Genomic DNA, 19,794 nt, shown 5'->3' with positions numbered 1-19,794 from the left:
ATTGTCCTGACTTTGACAATCATCAGGATCCATTTTAGCATCTTAAAGTCTTTTAAAGTGCTTGCAAACTCGTTCTGCTTTATCATCATGCACAGCTAGAGGCCTGTTATGCCCGTTTCCAGTAATGTAATATTCAAGAGGCAATGGGCACAAACTGAAACACAGGAGGTCCCTCCTGAACATCAGGAAACACTTTTTACTCTAAGGGTGAGTAAAACTGACACAGGTTGCCCAGAGGGGTCATGGAGTCTACCTTCAGAGATACTCAAAAGACATCTGGACACCGTGCTGGGCAGCCTGTTCTTAGTAACCCTGCTGGAGCAGAAGGGTTGGACAAGGTGACCTCCAGAGGTCTCTTCCAACCTCAACCATTCTGTGATTCTGTGAATATTAGATTAGTTTCCAAGTAAATCACTGAGCAAGTACATTATTAATGAACAAAACACACATAATTGACTAGAGAGTGATGACCTATGAACATCTTCATAAAAATAATACCTCAGCATCTCCCATACCTTGAAACTTATTTTTGAAAGACTAAAAGATACAACAAAATAACCATTAAACAAGCCTAGTTCAGTGTTGTTTATCAGAGTACATTTATAATTATTGTAATTCCTATGATTGTTGTAAGTCTTACAATGACATAAATTGCATTTTTTCAGTGTTTGTTTACAAGGCAACTAATATAGGTGACTTTCTAGACAATCCAGCTTAGAAAAGATTATGATGAAATGTGCTTCAGAAAGTGGTAACTGAACATTTTCCTCTTTCTACCACTTAACACAGGAGTTAATTTCTAACTACAGTTACTAACCTTTTTAGTAGAGCACTTTTTTATGCTACAGTAAAAGACCTAATTTTACTCCAATAAAATAAAACCGTAATGCTAAGTATTTAGTTCCTATGTTTCACCATTACAGTAGAGTTGTATTGTATTCAGCAATTATTACTTTTTTGCTGGACTCAAGAGTCACGACCTAAATACAATAAACTCCTATTCTAAGGGAACATGCAGTGCAGACCCAAATACACTTTCCTTAGAGGTTTCCACTGTCAAAAGGCAGCTTTGGAAAGAATAAACAAGACTACTTGTGAACCAGATTCTTAGTATCAGAAGACCTATTACAACACACAGAACACTTCTCAACTTTACTGTCACATAATTCTCATAGTTTCAGTAAAACTATTCAGTCTCATGTTTCATTCTTTGTGTGAATGATCCCACACAAAGTAGAATCTCACCACTGTGAGTCTGAAATAAAGAACAGGAAGGGGTGTTCTGAGTCAAGTTCAGAGGTTAACCAAAGGTACTATGATATATAATGTCTTTCACACCAATGCCATCTTGAAAACAGTTTGGAGTTTTCACCCTGTTTTTGTCTCAGAAAGATGGATCCTGAATGTCATTCCTTGATAATTCAAGAACTTTTGATGAATGATATATCTTTATTCATGGCATTCTACATTCATTTTTTCCTCCATCAACATTATTTTTGGCTTAAACCATTTATTTCATGTTTACCTAGTTGCTCCATCTTCCTGCCTCTCCAAGAAAATTTATGAAATTACTCATATTGCCTCTCAACTCAGTTTTGCCCAGAAGTAAGAAACTTCACTTTGTCTTTTCATGCAAAAGGCGTTACTGTCTTTTTTCTCTAGCAGTCTTTTTCTGAATCTCTTCCAGCTTGATGTTGACTCTTAATCACTACTGAGCCAAAACCCAGACAATAAGGTTCAAACTACCCCTTGGTTTAACTGCATTAATACTTATCTACATCTAATAGAAATCTCTTACATAATATATTTCAGAATGATACACACCATTGGCTGCCTACAACTGTTGTATAACATGTATAAGCATATATGAACATAGATTTTTTCCTCTCTACTACTGCTACCTAAAATGTCAGAACATAAATTTTTGTTATTAAATGACAGATGTAGGGCCCTCATCTTTGTACCATGCAATATCATCCCACCTGTTACTTTTGTTCTTGTGTACTATCACATTCATTTCCTTAATTGACTGTTCAACACTTGTGTTGTCCAAAATTTCCACTAGCATGCTTCTCCTTCTTGTGCCAAAATTAACAAAAATTGGTCTCAAAACACATTCTTAATCAACTGCTACTACTAGCCTCCTTCATCCTGTCAATGTCTACTGTAAGTAAAAATTTTCCCTCACTTTTATTGCTCACCTTAGCAATTATCTTACTTTTTCTTCCTAGCTTCACATCTACTAGTAATTTAAATGGGGCCACTTCAAAAGGTGTCTATTTTAGCAATATCATAGTTCCCTTGTTTAACAATTCTGGTACCAAAGAGTACTGTTGAGTTTTTCTGTATAAAGATAATTTTGGTGAGCCCTTTTCGTATTTTTAACTTTTTGACTTATTACTAGTTTTTTCTCCAAAATAAGTTTTGATGTCTTCTCTTATTATTATATGCTAACTGGTCTGTGATTGCCTGCTCACTTTTTCCTTGTTTCCTTAAACATAGCTGTTCAGTTAATCACAGATGTTCATAAAGTTAAGACTGCTAATCTAACAGAAAGAAAAATTACTTCAGTGGAAGCAGTTAGCAAGACAACTATCTGTAAGTCAGATCTGAAAGATGTAGTTAACTAAACAATTTGCTGCTGCAGTATAGATCAGCATAAAAACTTCAGAGCCATTTACAGTCCTACTTTGCATTTTGGCTACAGCATTAACAGCTGTAGCTGTAACAGCATAACTAATAGCTCAAGCTTCATATTTAAGGTTATTAATTGTTTCCTATTTCAAATCAGGCAAGATTTTTCAATGGCTCATTCATTACTCCAGTTTTCAAGCAGTTTCTTTTTGTTCAGATTCTATTTATGAAAAGTGCAATGATTTTTCCAGATCATATTTTTAACTGTTTAAGACAATAAATAAAACCAACATCCTAACAAAAAAGCTTTGGAATATAACTGTGTTAATGCACACTTTCTATATGCAAAGCACTATGTAAATGCTAAGAAATAATTTAATTTTGAAAACTACTCAAGAAATTCAGAGCTAAAAACCATCATATTTTGATAAAGTAAGACTCATTAGACGTCACATTATAACTAAAAATTATCATGTAGTTCTCATACATTCGTGTATTCTCTTAAATCGATTCAACACAGAATTCTTCCTCTTCACGGTTAAAGTACTGGGTAGCATTTTGTCATAGGGCTATGTTAGGCAGATAGCAATGTAAACTTGCCATTCATGAAACCATAAGCAAAAAAGACAATGATAAAAGTACTATGTAGAATATCTCAAGTCCAGATAGGAAGCTAAATAGTATGGCAGTCATATGGAAGTTATTTTCTTGGAAGTCTGTATTACTAGACTGTTATATGTTCTGTACTTATATACAAATATACAAAAGTTACTACAGAATTTAATTACTTACATGAAGATCTAGACAACCTAATTGAAGGGAAAAAAATCTGGTTGTGCTTTAAAGTGTAAGGAGTGTGTCACACAGTTTCTCACACAGGAAACTCACATCTCCACTCAGATGTCATATGGATGAACACCACCTGAAATATACATTCATAATGGTACATGGCAGTGCAAAGTGTTCACCTTACAGATTAATTACTTTTAGGGGGTTTACTGACTTTCATTCAAAAACATAAACCACCCACATTTACCACAAAAAATAAAGATTAAAATCATATCATAATCCAGTTCCTTATAATTTCTGTTTCTTTTAGACTCTGTATCACATTTATGCTGAATATTATTTTCCTTAGCTAGTCTTCTGCATTTTAGCAGGAGTTTTCCTTACGTGACACAAAGAAACATTACAGCTTAGACACCTGCTAGTGCTCAACAGAAATACTTCAATGTGGGCTGAGTGGAGAGTGCCTCTGTACCAAGCGGCACACCGAATATGGGTTCACAGATGCAGAACTTCCTCTCTTCTTCAGATTTCTAGCAGTAAGTCCTTGAAGAAATGATCTATGCTGTTTTTCACGTATTGTTTTACACTCTTCTACAAAGAGACACCACTGGAAAAGAAGTTCAACTGCCCACACATTTGAGAAAAACAAAAAGAACCCTTGATTTTACTGTATATCAAGATCATAACTACTCCTTTTTGTTTGACCTGAGCCAAGTGTAGTCATTTTTATTGCCTGGAGCTAATACTGAAGCTGCTAATGCTATTCTTCAAATGATTCAGTCTCTCTTTTTCAGCCCTACCCCAAGATATTCCAATAACCTGCTGGGGTTAGCGCAGCTGCTTCTGGTCCCTGCTTCAGTGGGTGCCTTTTTCCTTTTCTGTCTTTAAGAACTTTCTCATTCATTCGATTCATCCGTCCGTACCACCTCCTTATTCACAACACACAGCTCAATCTCTCTTCCTTCCTCTCTAATCACTGTCTAATAGGTATACAACTTTGCTTAGGCAAGCACATCCAGGCCCTCATGGCTACAATCAAATTCTCTAGTATGTGACAACTGGGAAACATAAAGAAAATAATATGGAGAAAAACTGCATTGTGAACCATGGTATGTTTCAAACCTTTGGACAGATATTCAGACTGAACTAAGATGTTTCTTTGCTTTTAGTTCTGGTATATTGAAAAATAATGTTATGTTGATATATAATTTTGAAATTAATATAATATTATTATTTTAACTGAAGTAATTATTTTTGCAATTCCTAAAAAATACCAAGGTAATTTTAGATAATGAAATTTATATAATTATTTTAAAATAATCAGTTGTGTTTGTGGTTTTGTGTAGTACCTTATTTAACCTACATAAGCTAGTTTTATTTGTTGCAACGCTAGTTAGAAACTCGTATCTGGAACAGAGTCTGCAGGACACATCCTCATTCTTTTTTCTTCATTGCCACCATTAGATCTTTAATTTAAATGATCCCTCATCTGTTGTAAATGCTAGAGCAACAGCCAAAAGAACCAGTAGCTACAGGCCTTCATCTTGCTCTCCTTGAAGTCAACAGCATTACTCCTACTCTTAACTTTTAAGAGAAGACAGGTCCCCAAAAGGTCAAACCAGGTACTATTAAACTGATAGGAGATCTGCAGCCGACCTCAATGGGAGCAGAATTTGGGCCTCAAGGAATAAATACTGATTAGGGTTAAAGTAAGTGACATTAAGCAGAAAACTGGTGAACCTAAAAAAAAATCTTGATAAATTGCATACCTGAGGCAGTGCTGAGTTAAGCTGTCGCTGGAGGGAGTCTCTGTCGTAGATGACATCCTGTAGGCGTTGCTGTGCAAGTGACAAGCTTTCCTGTGTCTCCCGAAGAGTATCAAGGAGACGGTCCCTTTCATCCAGCATGTTCACCATCAGCTGCTCAAAGTGAGAATCCGAGTCCGAGCCGCTGCTTTGGGACCCCCGTTGACTCATCGGGGTGTCCTCGTTTATCGTTGGCATCACTTCACACATCATTTCTTTAAAAAAAAACACAAATCAAGGAAAAGCTCTTCAGTAGAAAAACGTTTGAGGGGTCTTCATAAGAGGAATTAACTCTGTCACATGGACACAGTAGTAGATTATTGCATTGTTCCCTCTTTCAACTTTGTGCTTTGAATGTTAATCAGATGGTCGATAGAGAGGGATTAAATACAGTGACTAATTCCACACAGTAAAGACTGAATGTGCTTCCCAAAGTGAGAGAAGAATGCCTGGAAGGAGATGGCAGGTAAAAGAATATTTTAAATTAACAGTTTTGCAAAAAATGTTCTCTTAAAATGACAGCAAATACCTCCTCTGCAATTGTACTCTCCTTTATCACTGATTTTCTCCCCTCTCTTACTTAATGTCATTGTTGAATTGTTGGTATTGACACCAATAGCTGCCATTAATTGCCAGATTTTTTCCTGCTCTAGGCATTTCTACAGTACAGCTCAGGCTAACCATTGATCCAGTATCATACTGCCTTAACAATACCAGGTTAATCTATTTTTCTGTTTAGTTATTCCCACCCTCAGGGGAAATTATTCTCCAGTGAGCTCGTTTAGTAAGAGGTCAAGAACTAGAAACTCTCTTCTAATTACCATCCCTGTGATATCTTGTGCAAACTGAATTACCAGGGAAAGAATCACTGTGGTTTCCTAAAAGAAGTCATGAGAAGAGTAAATAATATCTAGTCAAATTCTTCGATTATAAAGCTTCTTACATAAATCTCTAAATCTCAGTTCGTGCATGTGGAGAAGCTTATGCTGTGAAATACTGGGTCCAGCAGATGGGAAAAAAAATAAATAAAAAAAAACAACCAAAGACATGACAGATCTCAAAGCTCAGACTTTTTTTAAAAAATAAAAAGACTGTGTTAATAATAGATGAAATCTACCCAATGACAGTCACCCAAAGAATCAGAAATTGTCTTTCTAGTATGACGAGAAGTACAGCAGACAACTTTATAAATAATTAAGAGTTAATTTCTGGAAATTCTGTTCTTGTAGTAACTATTGAAAGCCTTTTGTCTCAACAAGTGGGATCAAGGTGCTTTTGGTTCATCTACTGGAAGTTAAAAATATTTTACTTAGGAGTTTGTTGTGGACCTTCCAGACATGAACTCTGTCTACAATACATGTCGTTGACACACTTGCACTGTTGAGAGTGCCATCATAGAATCACAGGATCATAGAGTAGTTTAGGTTGGAAAAGACCTTAAGATCATCAGGTCCAACCGTTAACCTGTCATTGCCAAGTCCACCACTAAACCATGTCTCTAGGTGCCACATCCACACGTATTTTAAATGGTGACTCAACCACATCCCTGGGCAGCCTGTTCCAATGCTTGACAACTGTTCCGGTGAACTAATACCCAATCTAAACCTCCCCTGGCACAAGTTCAGGCCATCTCCTCTTGTCCTATTCTTGTTACTTAGGAGAAGAGACCTACCCCCATCTTGCTAAACCTCCTTTCACGCAGCTGTAGAGAGCAATAAGGTCCTTCCTGAGCCTCCTTTTCTCCAAACTAAACAACCCCAGTTCCCTCAGCCACGCCTCATAGGGCTTGTTCTCTAGACCCTTCACCAGTTTCGTTGCTCTTCTTTGCACACGCTCTAGCACCTCAATGTCCTTCTTGTAGTGAGAGGCCCAAAACTGAACACACTATTTGAGGTGCGGCCTCACCAGTGCCAAGTACAGGGGAGCAATCACTTCCCAAGTCCTGCTGGTCACACGGTTTCGGATACAAGCCAGGATCATGTTGGTCTTCTTGGCCACCTGGGCACACTGCCAGCTCATATTCACCCAGCTGTCAGCCAACACCCCAAGGTCCTTTTCCACCAGGCAGCTTTCCAGCCACCCTTCCCCAAGCCTGTAGTGTTGCACGGGGTTGCGACCCAAGAGCAGGACCCATCACTTTGCCTTGCTGAACCTCATACAACTGGCCTAGGCTCACTGATCCAGCCTGTCCAGACCCCTCTGAAGAGCCTTCACACCCTCAAGCAGATCAACACTCCCACCCAACTTGGTGTCATCTGCAAAATTACTGAGGGTGCACTCAGTACCCTCATCCAGATTACTGATAGAGACATATAAACAGAGCTGGCCCCAATATTGAGCCCTGGGGAACACCACTTGTTCGTGCCGCCAGTTGGAGGTAACTCCATTCACTACCACCCTTTGGGCTCGACGTCCAGCCAGCTCTTTACCCAGCAAAGAGCACGCCCACCCAAGCCATGAGTGGCCAGTTTCTCCAGGAGAATGCTGTGGGAAACAGAGTCAAAGGCTTTACTGAAGTTTAGGTAGACACATCCTCAGCCTTTCCCTCATCCATTAAGATCACCTTGCAAGAGAATGAGATCAGGTTTGTCAAGCAGGACCTGCCTTTCATAAATTCATGATGACTGGGCCTGATTGTCCTGTATATGCCATGTGATGGCATTTAGGATGATCACTCCATAACCTTCCTCAGCACTGAGGTCAGACTGACAAGCATGTAGCTCCCCAGAACCTTCTTCCAGCCCTTCTTGTAGACAGACATCACATTTGCTAATTTCCAGTCAACTGGGACCTCCCCAGTTAAGACAGGACTCCTGATAAATGACTAGAAGTGGTTTGGTGAGCACTTCTTCCAGGTCCCTCAGTAGTACACTTGGATGGATCCCATCTGGCCCCATAGACTTGTGTGTGTCTAACTGGTGTAGCAGGTCGCTGACTGGCCCCCTTGACTATGCGGGTTTCATCCTGCTACCCATCCTTGTCTTCCAGCTCAAGGGGCTCTGTACCCAGACAACAACTGGTCTTACTATTAAAGACTGAGGCAAAGAAGGTATTAAGTACCTCAGCCTTTTCCTCATCCTTTTTCACTGTGTTTCCCCATACATCCAATAAAGGATAGAGATACTCTTTAGCCCTCCTTCTGTTGCTAATGAATTTATAGAGACATTTCTATTGTCTTTTATGGCAGTAGCCAGATTAAGTTCTAAGTGGGCTCTGGCCCTTCCAATTTTATCCTTCCATAACCTCATGACATCCTTGTAGTCCTCCTGAGTTGCCTGCTCCTTCTTCCGAAGGTCATAAACTCTCCTTTCTTTCCAGAGTTCCAGGCAAAGCTCTCTATTCAGCCAGGCTGCCATTCTTCCCCACTGGCTCATCTCTCAGCACATAGGGACATCCTCCTCCTGCACCTTTAAGATTCCCTTCTTGAAGAATGTCCAGCCTTCCTGGACTCCTTTGCCCTTCAGGGCTACCTCCCAAGGGACTCTGCCAACCAGGCTCCTAAACAAGCCAAACTGCCCTCCAGAAGTCCAAGGTAGCAGTCCTGCTGACCTTCTCTCCTTACTTCTCCAGAATCATAAACTCTATCATTTTGTGATCACTATGCCCAAGGTGGCATCAGGTAACATTCTCACCATTTCAGTCTCAATACTATTACGCATTAGCTCTACATAGTCATAAATCTGGGCTGCTTTCCAAAGTAGGGAAATGAAACTTCTAAAAGTGGAATTTATGAAAAACAGAAGATTTAGCTGTTACAGAATGTAACTTAAAGACAGGACATACACCAGGGAACAAAAGAGATAAGGCACCTGTACTTAATTCATTTAAACCAACTCCTCCTACTATCACTAAGTCACAAGAAATCCTTGTGCTAACACTGCTTGCTGCTAAGATTTACTGAGAAAATTACATAGCTTCACTAAGATTAGCTGGCCTTGATCGTATTCTGAATGTTCAGGCAGAACTTAGTATCCTTAATTTTCACTTTTTTAGCAGATGTGGTAACTAGCAAAGTTGTCACCAAACACTGGTATTTCAGTGTGAATTATCAGCTACTTCTGCATAGCCTTCACAGGCAATAGCTTCATTACTGAGGTTTGAGGTAGGTCTTGATCCTGTTTCTAAAGTTTCTAGACTGGAGGCAAAGTAAAGGTTACTTGTGGCTATTATCCACTTAATTAATTAGGTGCAAGAGAAGCAGTTAATAGTTTGAAGTGATACAGAGAAGTTCCTCACATCTCCAATATATTTAGGTCAGGTTTATTTACCCAGGATTATCCGATCTGATGCTGCATATTTCCATTACTCATGAGGTTCAAAACTTTCTATTCCAGAAACATTTGTCCCTCCTAAATTGTAGGCTTCACTAGGAAGCACTACATTGTCCTTTCTTACTGAGATGATGTTAATACATCAGTGCCTCCATCACCATGAAAAACTTCAAGTTTAAACACATTTGCACCACTTCATGGTGCAAGACCTTCATGGTACCTACCACCTCCTCTTGTGAATATGGCCAGTGTGTACTGTGAGGCACCACAGATGGGGAGTAACTAAACTGCAGCTGCATCAGCAAAAAGACAGTTTGAATAAATGAGCACCCATCCTCCTACACTTCAATTTCCCTGCAAAGACAGAAGAGTTTTGGGGGAGCTCTTGCTTATCTAACTGCTTTGTCCACAGTCCACAGGTATCTTGAGATGTGGGACTATCAGCAGGGGGAGCCACTGTCCCGCCTCCACGAATCTCCGACAATGTTGTGGGAGTACATTTCACTTGGGAAGTGGACATCGCTCTGTCGAGTGTCTCCACCCAGACCCCACTCATGGCTAACCAGTTTGGGATGGTCAAGTTCACAGTGAGCAAAGGCATAACTAAAACATCCAAGCCCATCTGCCACTTGCTGAATTTAATCCTAACTTTTCAGTATGCAGCAGGTGGCCAGAGACCAAGGTTCTCCAAGAACCATTCTCCAAGACCAAAGAAAACAATTCAGATTGTCACTGAACCTTTCCTGCTTCATGATCATCAACATTTCATGATTTCATGAGGCATGCCTCTTGCCCCAGGGGATTCTCATGGGTAAACCTGCATCATTCAATCAATTACCTCCAATGTCCTGCACATGCAGATCAAGTTTATGTTCTGAACAGCACAGCAGACACTACTACTGCTCACAGGAAGTGGCAGAGTGAGAGTGGTGCAATTTTTGACACATGCTGGTGGTGTGCGTGCAGGAACAAGTAAGGAAACCTCTGTGCAGAGAGCTGTTGCTACCTTAGCACTTTGTATCCAAACTAGATAGAATATCTCCTCTGTAGTCATTATGGGGATGTGGGAAGCCATAGATATAGGTGGTTGTGGGGCAGCAATGGAATCCATGAGTTGAATGTTCATGGCAGTATTACCACATCTGCTCCCTCTAAGCTGCTGCATTCTGGGAGGGAAGTGGTCCATGCAGCATGCTTATTTTGAAAGCCTGGGCTACATTATCCCAACACGGCACAAGTAACAAGCTTGGGCTGTGAGTAAGACCTCAGAGAAGGCAGGGAATGGGTGAGCAGTTCCTGTTGTAGGCAGTCGCTGTTTGGAAGTTTTCTGCCATAGCTCACAACCCCAGGAGAATCTTTAGAAGGTACAGCAGTTCTTGCAGTCAGACTGATGATGTACCTTGCTTTCCAGCAGTTCAGAGATCAATGCCATGATTCCACTGAAACCACAGGCATCCTCTCCCTTTCCCACCCTCAGTTGGAGGTGAATATAGAAAAGCAGTATGCTACCCTAAACTAGATCAGAAATGCTGGGAGAGCATGCCAGAAAGGGATGCACTGATACCTGCAAGAGTGAGGAGCAGGGAAAAATGGAATCCTGGGCCATGTCCTCACATGGATCTTTTGAGGGAGCCAACAACAAGAACCCTGAAACAATTCTGAAGTGAGCTCGATTTCTCAGGGTGTTCCTAGTTCATCAACCCAGAAAAAAGGAACAAAATTTCAAACAACTGCAGGTTTGCTGTGGGGCTCCCAAAGAAAAATTTCTTATAGCATTTTGTGAAAGACACATATGTCATGCTGTTCTGATTTACTATGATTTGTGTCTTCTTGCCTTTAGAAAAGCATTCTTTTTTTTTTTCCTTTTTTTTAAATTTTATCTGGCATTTATCACTCTTATACCTGCCAGCAGATGGGATGCTTTCAATGTCCTGAGGCTGCCACCATTTAAGACTGTTCCCAAGAAATGCTGGCCTTCTTCCAGCACATGTTCAAGAATAGAGCCACTTCCCCAGGACCTTATTGCAACCTTTATGAATTTTCTGCTTGACAGCAGGAAGGAATCAAAATATGAGAATATCTGATGAATTTTAAAAGGAAGAAAAAAGGAGAAAAGGGAGGTTCATCATGAGGGTCTGCAACAAAAGCTAAGGTAGGTAAAGCACTGAGAGGAGTTCAAACCAACAAAAGTAAAGGAAGATTGTCAGCAAACAGGCTGATCACAATTTAGTAGTGGAAGACTGGCAGCTGAGGACAAATAGAGTGCACATATGTGGCTGGATCTTTATATAGGAAATTAGTAACGTCAGGGAGTTACAAGGTCTTGAAGTTTCCAGAGCCTTCTGAAGGTGTGTGCACGTGTTAGACAACCTTTGGTTAACCACATGATAATGGGGTTCATACATGGGGTCAGGACATTAGATTTAAAGTAAGCTTCCAGTTTAGATACAGGTGAAAGGAATTTAGTTTGTACACACCAAAAGCACATAGAGACACGCCAACACAATGCAGATGGTAACAAACTGAGGGGTTCATATTAAAACATAAAAAAGTATTGCTATGAACAGTTAGATCTGTTTGCTAATGTGGTCATAACCTGAGTAATTTTAATTACATTTTAAAATTTCCAACAGGGAAAGAGAGCAACTTCTGATTTTCCTTCTATGTAACCTTGAATTTTAAACCAAATTTTGGTGATTACAAAAAAATGCCGAAACCCCAACAATTTTTACTCTGGTTACATAGAAGCAGAGAATCAGTGAGGTTGGAAAAGACCTTTAACACCACCAAGTCCAACTGTTAACCTTATATAATATAATCAACTATTTCATACACTGAAATCAGAAGGAATTACTGTAACTACCTACTCTTGCCTCACTAACCGCAGACCATAAATCGGTGTTAAGTGAAAGTATATTTTATACAGGAAGGATTTCAACCATTAGACACTGAAAGTGATCTCTCTTGTAAAATAACCAGAATTAGTCATGCTTTCTGTGAAAAATACATGGCTTTTCCAATTGTATTTATAGGGAAGACACAGCCACATTCAATGCTGCATTTCTTAAAGGCTCAGAATAAGGCTAATGCCAGGCCCACTTCTATTACATTTTAGACCTACCATGACACATGCATTTTTGTGGCTGATCTGTGAGTTTGCAGAACTTTTGATACATCTCAGATACATTTCATTATATATGCATGAATCAGTTTTCATATAGACAGGTCAGATGCATCCTAGACTGACTGCATTCTATACAGCAATAACAGATGCATGCATATATGGCAAGTATTTGCCTCAAGTACGCAGTTCTTACTAATTCATGTAGGTATCAATTCTACCTGGAACAGACCTCAGCAGGTTAAATAATGGACATTTCTAAACTTCCTTTTTGCCTTTCATTCTTACTGCTTCAAAGACTGGTTAGGCTCATAGGACTTGATCTTCTAAACCAAAACTATCGGGTAGACCAAATACAGTCATAAACTGATATTTGGATATTCCATATTTTCTAATTGTTTGTATCAGCCAATGCTTTGAAATCCTGCTGCCCTGCCATAAAACTGACCGCATATAACTATATAACCAGAGTCAGCCCCAAAAGATCAACAATCAGGATGGGAGTTTTCCAGCCCTCTACTCTTCTCAATTCGTTTTATACGGTGTAATAAGCTGTTAGTTCCTCATTCAACTCCATGTGCACACTGAAAGTCAGATGCAACAATATGTTCATTGAGTCTGTGCATATATTTTAATCTCTGAATTCAGTCTGCATGTGCCAGCTCCTATATTAAGATTTTAGTTATCCCAGGGTAGTATTCCTTTCACTAATCAATACATTCCTATCATCTACTACAAGGCAATTACAGTCACATAACTTTGATGAGTCCTATTAGGGAAGAAGAATTCAGAGCTGACAGTAACAGCAGAGGAAAGATGAGTGAAGACAACAATGTGCATGAAGCACCGAAATCCCTTCCCTGAGGTTTACAACAGAAAGTTTGAATTTCATTGCCATAATTGTTAATTGCAATGTAACATGTCTTGTAATTTTCAGGTAATGTGAAAAAATATAACCAAAATTAGAGTCTATAAATATCTGCCTTAAACTTCAGAAATTTACAGTGATCGCTGAATATTCTTTTTATTTTCCAAACCTGCACTGAGTAATCTGATCTTACGTTGCAGGTGGCCCAGCACAGGGCAAGGGTTTGGCACAGATGACCTCCGAAGGTCCCTTCCATACTCAATAATTCCATGTGCCTGGAGAAAGCTTTACATTCAAAGAATTCACTCATTTACCAGAGAGATTCTGAAATTTAATATACATTTAAATAAGACTGGAGAAAAATTTGAAACAAATAACAATAATAATAATAAAACCCAGAAAACCCCACATTGTGGCTCATCTCATTGCATTCATAAAAAATTAAAAAAAAGATTTAATTGGGACGGCCTGCCTTGTGGAAAATTTGGGGATCTATACACTTTTGTCAAAGTCTTCCAAGTAAAGAAAACTGTCATTAAAAAATAAAAAATAAACTTCAGTTGTAAGGGTTTACAAGTATAGCCACATTTTCAGATATTGCTATTTACACTAAAAATCCTAATCTCTGAGTGTCATTAAAAAAACCAACCATAACCACATGAGGATGAGAAATGAACATGTACTTTTTAGACATTCAAATTTCAACAAAACCCTGTGCTTATTTTTGGAAATGTAGGAAACTATACTTTGTCAGAAAATAAACACACAAAAATAAACTATTATATTGGATGATAAAATGCCATGTCTCAGAACATTTTAAATTTAAAAGTTTGAGAAGTCTTGTAACGCAACTTGTATGGCCTCACATTTTGGTTTTACTCACCGATCAATTTGCTTAAACTAAAGAAAGGTTGGAAGAAAGATTTCAATGCTTTGTATTTTTCCACCTACCCAGTGAATCACAGTAAAGGAAATAATGAAAAACTGGTTTTAGAATAAAGATTGAAAAGCTATTGAAGTGTAGCTTGGCAGGGGAACACATATATACAGTATGGCAGTAGTTAAGTGGTATATGCTCCTTCCAGAATCTAAAGGGAAGAGACAGTAAATATAAATAAATATTTTTGCCCAGAATTCCAATGTTGAAGTTGTTCCTGTTCAAGATCATAATCTGTTACCAGGACAATGTTTACAAAATACATAAAGGAATAATGTGCTTGGTACATTTAGGAAGTTTTCTGACTATGCCATTAATGAGAAATAAAAATCTGACTACACCGTATTCTCATCAGGAAAAAAAAAAAGCTTTCTTAACATCATCCTCTCAAAAACATTCAATAAATCAATCAAACAATCTAACCCTCGATTAAACTGAAGAACCGAGAAACACAGGAAACACAGGCTTGCTTTCTTCTGAAAAGAAAGACACATGGTGTTGAATTGAGTATACTCAGAAATCTAACCAGCTATCAGGAGTAAGCTTTGCAGACACTGAGTCAATTCCCACTGAAGTAGTTTACTAAGCACTTCTTTACCAAGCATCTGGACACACGAAATAAGGAGGAAAAGATGAAGGAGGAGTACTTCAGGCATTCAGCTTGGTCTCCTAATTTGGTACCTTTAGTCTCCTAATTTGGTACCTCAAATCCTAAATTATAGCAGTGGTGCCCAACCATGCACCTAGCACGGCAAGCAGCTCTTTGTGCCACTAGAGGAGAACTGCAGGCTGTTGCCCCCAGAAAACTGAATTAGAAAAGGAGTTAGGGGATGAATGGAAGTAGAGAGGGAACAGATAATGAAGACCATTAACCATGCTGGTCCTCAGGGTTAAGTGAAGAACAGGTCATATAACTACAAAAGAAGTAACCCACTACTAAGCGGCTGCCATCTCACCCTGTCAGATGATGACAGCAGGCATGCCGAGTTATATATGAGGGGACACAGGCATCCAGGAGCTGGAATTTCTTTCAGTGGGTGTTAGTAACTGCTAGTGGTAGATTAAACAATTCTGTCCCGTATCTTCAAGACCACAGAAGTCCATGATAACAGAATAAACCCTCAAGTACATTATTCTATGCAATACTTCTCATACAGCCAGGACTGCAAAAAAGAGGAAGGAGTAGAAGGAAATCGTTTAACAAGGTGAACTATGCTTAATACCTAAACATGTATTATATACCTCTTTATTCAAAGAAAAAAAAAAAAAAAGTGTTCCCTTGCCAGAAAAAGGCTGACTTGCCCTATAAAATATATCTTAATTAAAGCTGTGCTTGACTGATCTAAGTCAACAAGAATAAGTTTTTAATGTTTCCCTTTCTTTAAAAACAAAAGCTCCATTGATATTGAACTTAGTATCTCTGCAGTAAAAAGTTTACCACTTTACCCAGTATTCTGAATGTAACTAAATCAATCCCTCAATGAAATACGTTTTACTTTAGGTCACCAACATTTTACTGTTAATACACACTGTTTCTTAGATTCATCAGGAGCCATGGAGCAGACATGAGCAATTCCCTTGCTCAGGGAGCACATGAAGTACCCAAAAATTTCATAGAATGCAATGAATACTGAACTTGTGTAGCATCTTGCAACTATCCCAAACCCTCTCAGAGGTTCTGAAGGAAAAGCAGGATACTAACAAATTACTGCTTCCCTTAAAATCCACATAGCACATACATGCTCCCTAGAAAAAGACTTTTAGGCAATGTAATAACTTTAGAAGTCTTCCAATTTGAAACAAAGCATAAGCACTTATTTTAATAGTGGCTCTAGACCTGAGGTGCTCAGGTATCATAGCCATACACAATGGCAGCCTGTGAAGCACCACATTAAAGTTCTTCTCCTTGTCCACTGTGTATCTGCCACACCATCTACTGCAAAATATATTCCAGGTTGATTGGTTCCTAGTTCAGTGTTTTCTCCAATCATTTGCATGGAGCCTAATCCAACAACTGCATAAATTCACGGAAATTCTACCATGGACTTCAGTGTGTTTGTTATCAGTGTAAATGGTTGGAAAAGTCACTAACATAGGCAAGCTATCAACATCCTATCATTTCACTACCTCCGAACAGGAGCATAAAAATCACAAATGTATGTTACACATGACTAGGGAGCATGCAGGATGTGACTTGACCAGCGCTACAGTACTGCGAGAAATCATGAACAGGTTTCTCCTCTAACCACACAACATTGACCTGGCAAAATGCAACAACTGTTTGAAGTGATCAGTTCTATGAGAGAGGGTAAGAATGTGGTTCATTGTCATTGCATTAAAGATCATTCAGGTTGTATGAAAAAATGTCACAGCAAATCTATAGCGTTAGCTGCATTATGTCTCCATCAAGAGTAAACTCAGTATTAGCTCAATTTGAAATTCTGCATCCAGATGAGTGAATGCACAAAAACTGCAACAAACAGCACACGATATGCCCACCCTTGGTTAAGTGTTATATAAATCTCCTTTTCTGCAGCTACTCCATTAACAACTACATTGATAGCAATTCTCATATATTACCTTCTATCTACAGAAGCTGATAACCATGTATGGACCAGGTGTAAAAGTGCATCCTCAATACTGACTTTTTCTAAAACTACTTGAAATTTCTGTAGTACTTATCCTATAAAGGTGGAAAATGAAAAAAGTTTTCATCTTCTCATTGGACCCCACCCTATTTGACATTGCCTGTTACTTCAATTGTCCAAGAGACTTGGAATTTTTAATTTTTTTTTTTAAGTGAACGTCGTAACAAACACCTCTATGATCTCATGTAGCCTGGGAAAATTTACCAGCTGGACTTCTTTCACTTGGGCAAGCTCTGGGAAGGAGAAGACTGAATACTACTTGGCTTTTGCCTGACAAAGGCTCTTGGACAAGCATTCATTTTGCTCACCTTGAAGGCTACCACCTTAGATGTGAATCAAATTTCATTCCCTCACCTTTCTGTCCATAACTGGTTTTAAAAGCATGTTTTCTGTATACTCAGACGTTTGGTTTGCACACCAAGGTTGAGGAGTCATTTCAAGTTACTTGTAATTTTGCTGCAGAAAAAGAAGTAGAAATCTAACTACCATACGTTCTAGCCTGTCCACAGTGACATCAGCTTGAAAACTCATTTCATTGGATCATTCCAGATATTTTGCATCTACAAGCTTCTCCCCCCCCCCCCCCATCGTTAAATAGATACGGTGGCTGATAAAATAATTTCTTACTGCAATTATGTCTTCTCAGATGTTCTCGGCAAGATTGTTCTTTAGGCAGCACAGTGTAATTCCATAAGGAAAATCCTTCCTATTGTCTGAGTTGCATTACATGCATATTCCTCCTCCTAGTTAACTCCTTACCTGCCAGTCTCCTCTAAACTATGATATCACCTTTAACAGAAGCATCCTGCACTCCTTCCACACAGGAGGAGTGATCAACACAGTACCATAAAAAAAGCACTCATTTCAACTATTATTCTTTATGTCATCCCTCCAGCCTCGTATCTCTCTCAACCGCACCAAAAAAAAAGAAGTTGGTTTCACATCTTTTAGTCTGAAATTCCCCAACTCCCATTACAGAAATGCATTTAAATACCACGCAAGTACTACAGCAAGAGGCAGACAGCAAGATTTTGCATTTGCACCTCACCTCCCAGAGGGTATCAGAGCTAAGGAGGGAACGTCTAACTCAGAACGTTCAGTACCTAGTGGCTTTTATTTCGGCGTCTGCTCTTTCACTTGATCAATAACAACCGCAGTCTCCACCGGCTTCGAGCGGGGACTCACACAGCCGAGCCCTCCTGGACCGTCTTCCTAGCAATGGTGACACAGGCGTTGCTCCCAGAAACCCCAAGCCCCTGCACCCGTCCTCCGGCAAGACTGGCTGCGTGGCACCTCAGCATTTTCTTCGGTCACTTCGTCAGCAGCCAAGAGGAGAAGCATCCATGGGAAAATGGCATATTACAAATTTTGCTTTGGGAAGCAGAGCTCGGTTCAGACCATTGTTGGGAGCAGGAGGGGGGGGGGGACGGCTCTTAAAGCTCCAGCAGCCCCTTTCCAGCAACAGCATCTTTGCAGCTGGAGGCAAGCGATTACAGGGGGGAGTGGCCAGGGCAAAAGCATCCTTCCTTTATTTCCCATCTTTTTTTTTGAACTTAACTGAGCGATATCTGGCATCTGTGGTTCTTCGATACCTGCCAAGCTAACTGCGGTACTGTGCGTGACTGAAGTCCACACGCACGAACGACTGCCTGCGTGATGAAAACCGAACGCGGTTTTCCGCTTTACAGACAGGAACCTACAGCCTGGCCAGACACCGTGTAGAGCCTGATGTCGGCGGTACAGAGTGAAGCCGTGGCGCCGGCGTCGCGGCACTGGGAGCGGGGACAGCCCCGGCAGGTCACCCACGGCACGTGCGCCACGCCGCACACCGCGCACCGGCCTGCGCCCCCCGCCCCCGCCCCGGGGGCGCCGCCGCCAGCCCCCGCCACGGGCCGCCGGCCGCTGCGCTGCCCCAGCCCTGGCCGGGCCGATTGCTCGGTGATGCCTGTACTGAGCGCGGTACGAGAGCGCGAACTGCTGCATTCTGGCATGTGAAGAGTTCAGGCAAACGCCAGTACGCCTCATCTAATCGAATGTACAGTGTAATAAAACGTATCATCTGCTGTAATCCGACCGTGACAAAGCAGTGGCAAAATGTGCTCTAATCTGAATAGTCTAGGCGTGTAATTAATATTACGCACTTGCATACGCCGGGCGCGGGCCAGCGTCCCGCTCCCCCTGTCCGAAGCCCGGGCGGGCGGCCCCGCCGCAGGGCGGGCGGCGGCGGGCGCGGCAGAGGCGGGGGTGGAGGCGGTGGGAGTCGCTACGGGCGCTGCTGGGCTCGGCGCGCTCCTCCTCGGTGGGGACTTCCCCTGGAAGCCGCTGCAGTGGTTTCCACCAGTCCTTAAATAAATTCTGAAGTAATCACGTCTGCTCCCGCTGCCTCACGCAGGCGGCTCCCCAGATGCAGCTGGTACTGCTGCTTCGCAGCTCGCACGGCCCCGATTCCCTCACGCCCACTCCTTTAAGAAAAACAAAAAAAAAGAAAAAGAAGCGGGGGGGAACGGGGAGAAGGGACCCTAGGGCGCGATTCTAACCGGAGAACGGCGCTTTCTCCTCAGCGCGGCCGCTCCTCTCTGGCCGTTAGGAACAGCGGGAGGACGGGCGGGCGCGTGCCCGTCCGTGGGGCGCCCCCGCCGCTCCCTGCCCGCCCGGCGCCGCGCGCGAGCCCCCGACCCGCCCGGCCCAACGGCTGTGTCGCGCGCCGTGCCGGCCCGGGAG

General features: G+C 41.0%; 1 protein-coding gene across 8 annotated transcripts in view; it reads right to left on the bottom strand.

Annotated features, from left to right (window-relative positions):
- PPFIA2 (PTPRF interacting protein alpha 2) overlaps nt 1–18,423 on the bottom strand; it is a 352,109-nt gene extending 333,686 nt beyond the window's left edge. For 7 of the 8 annotated variants that reach the window (XM_056341426.1, XM_056341429.1, XM_056341434.1 and 4 more), the window contains exons 1-2: nt 18,177–18,423; nt 5,193–5,443 (exon numbers count right to left, since the gene is read on the bottom strand). In XM_056341426.1, the coding sequence (XP_056197401.1) occupies nt 5,193–5,441 (249 nt within the window). In that variant the 5' untranslated portion in view covers nt 5,442–5,443; nt 18,177–18,423. Of the gene's footprint in view, nt 1–5,192; nt 5,444–18,121 lie in introns of all 8 variants that reach the window. The other variant, XM_056341424.1, reaches the window with a different exon arrangement.
- Nucleotides 18,424–19,794: the final 1,371 nt, after the last annotated feature.

The sequence above is a fragment of the Falco biarmicus genome, chromosome 5 (assembly GCF_023638135.1).
Source record: "Falco biarmicus isolate bFalBia1 chromosome 5, bFalBia1.pri, whole genome shotgun sequence".
Taxonomy (NCBI): Eukaryota; Metazoa; Chordata; class Aves; order Falconiformes; family Falconidae; genus Falco; species Falco biarmicus.
Note: the sequence above shows the minus strand (reverse complement) of the source record. Positions and strands in the feature narration are given on the sequence as shown.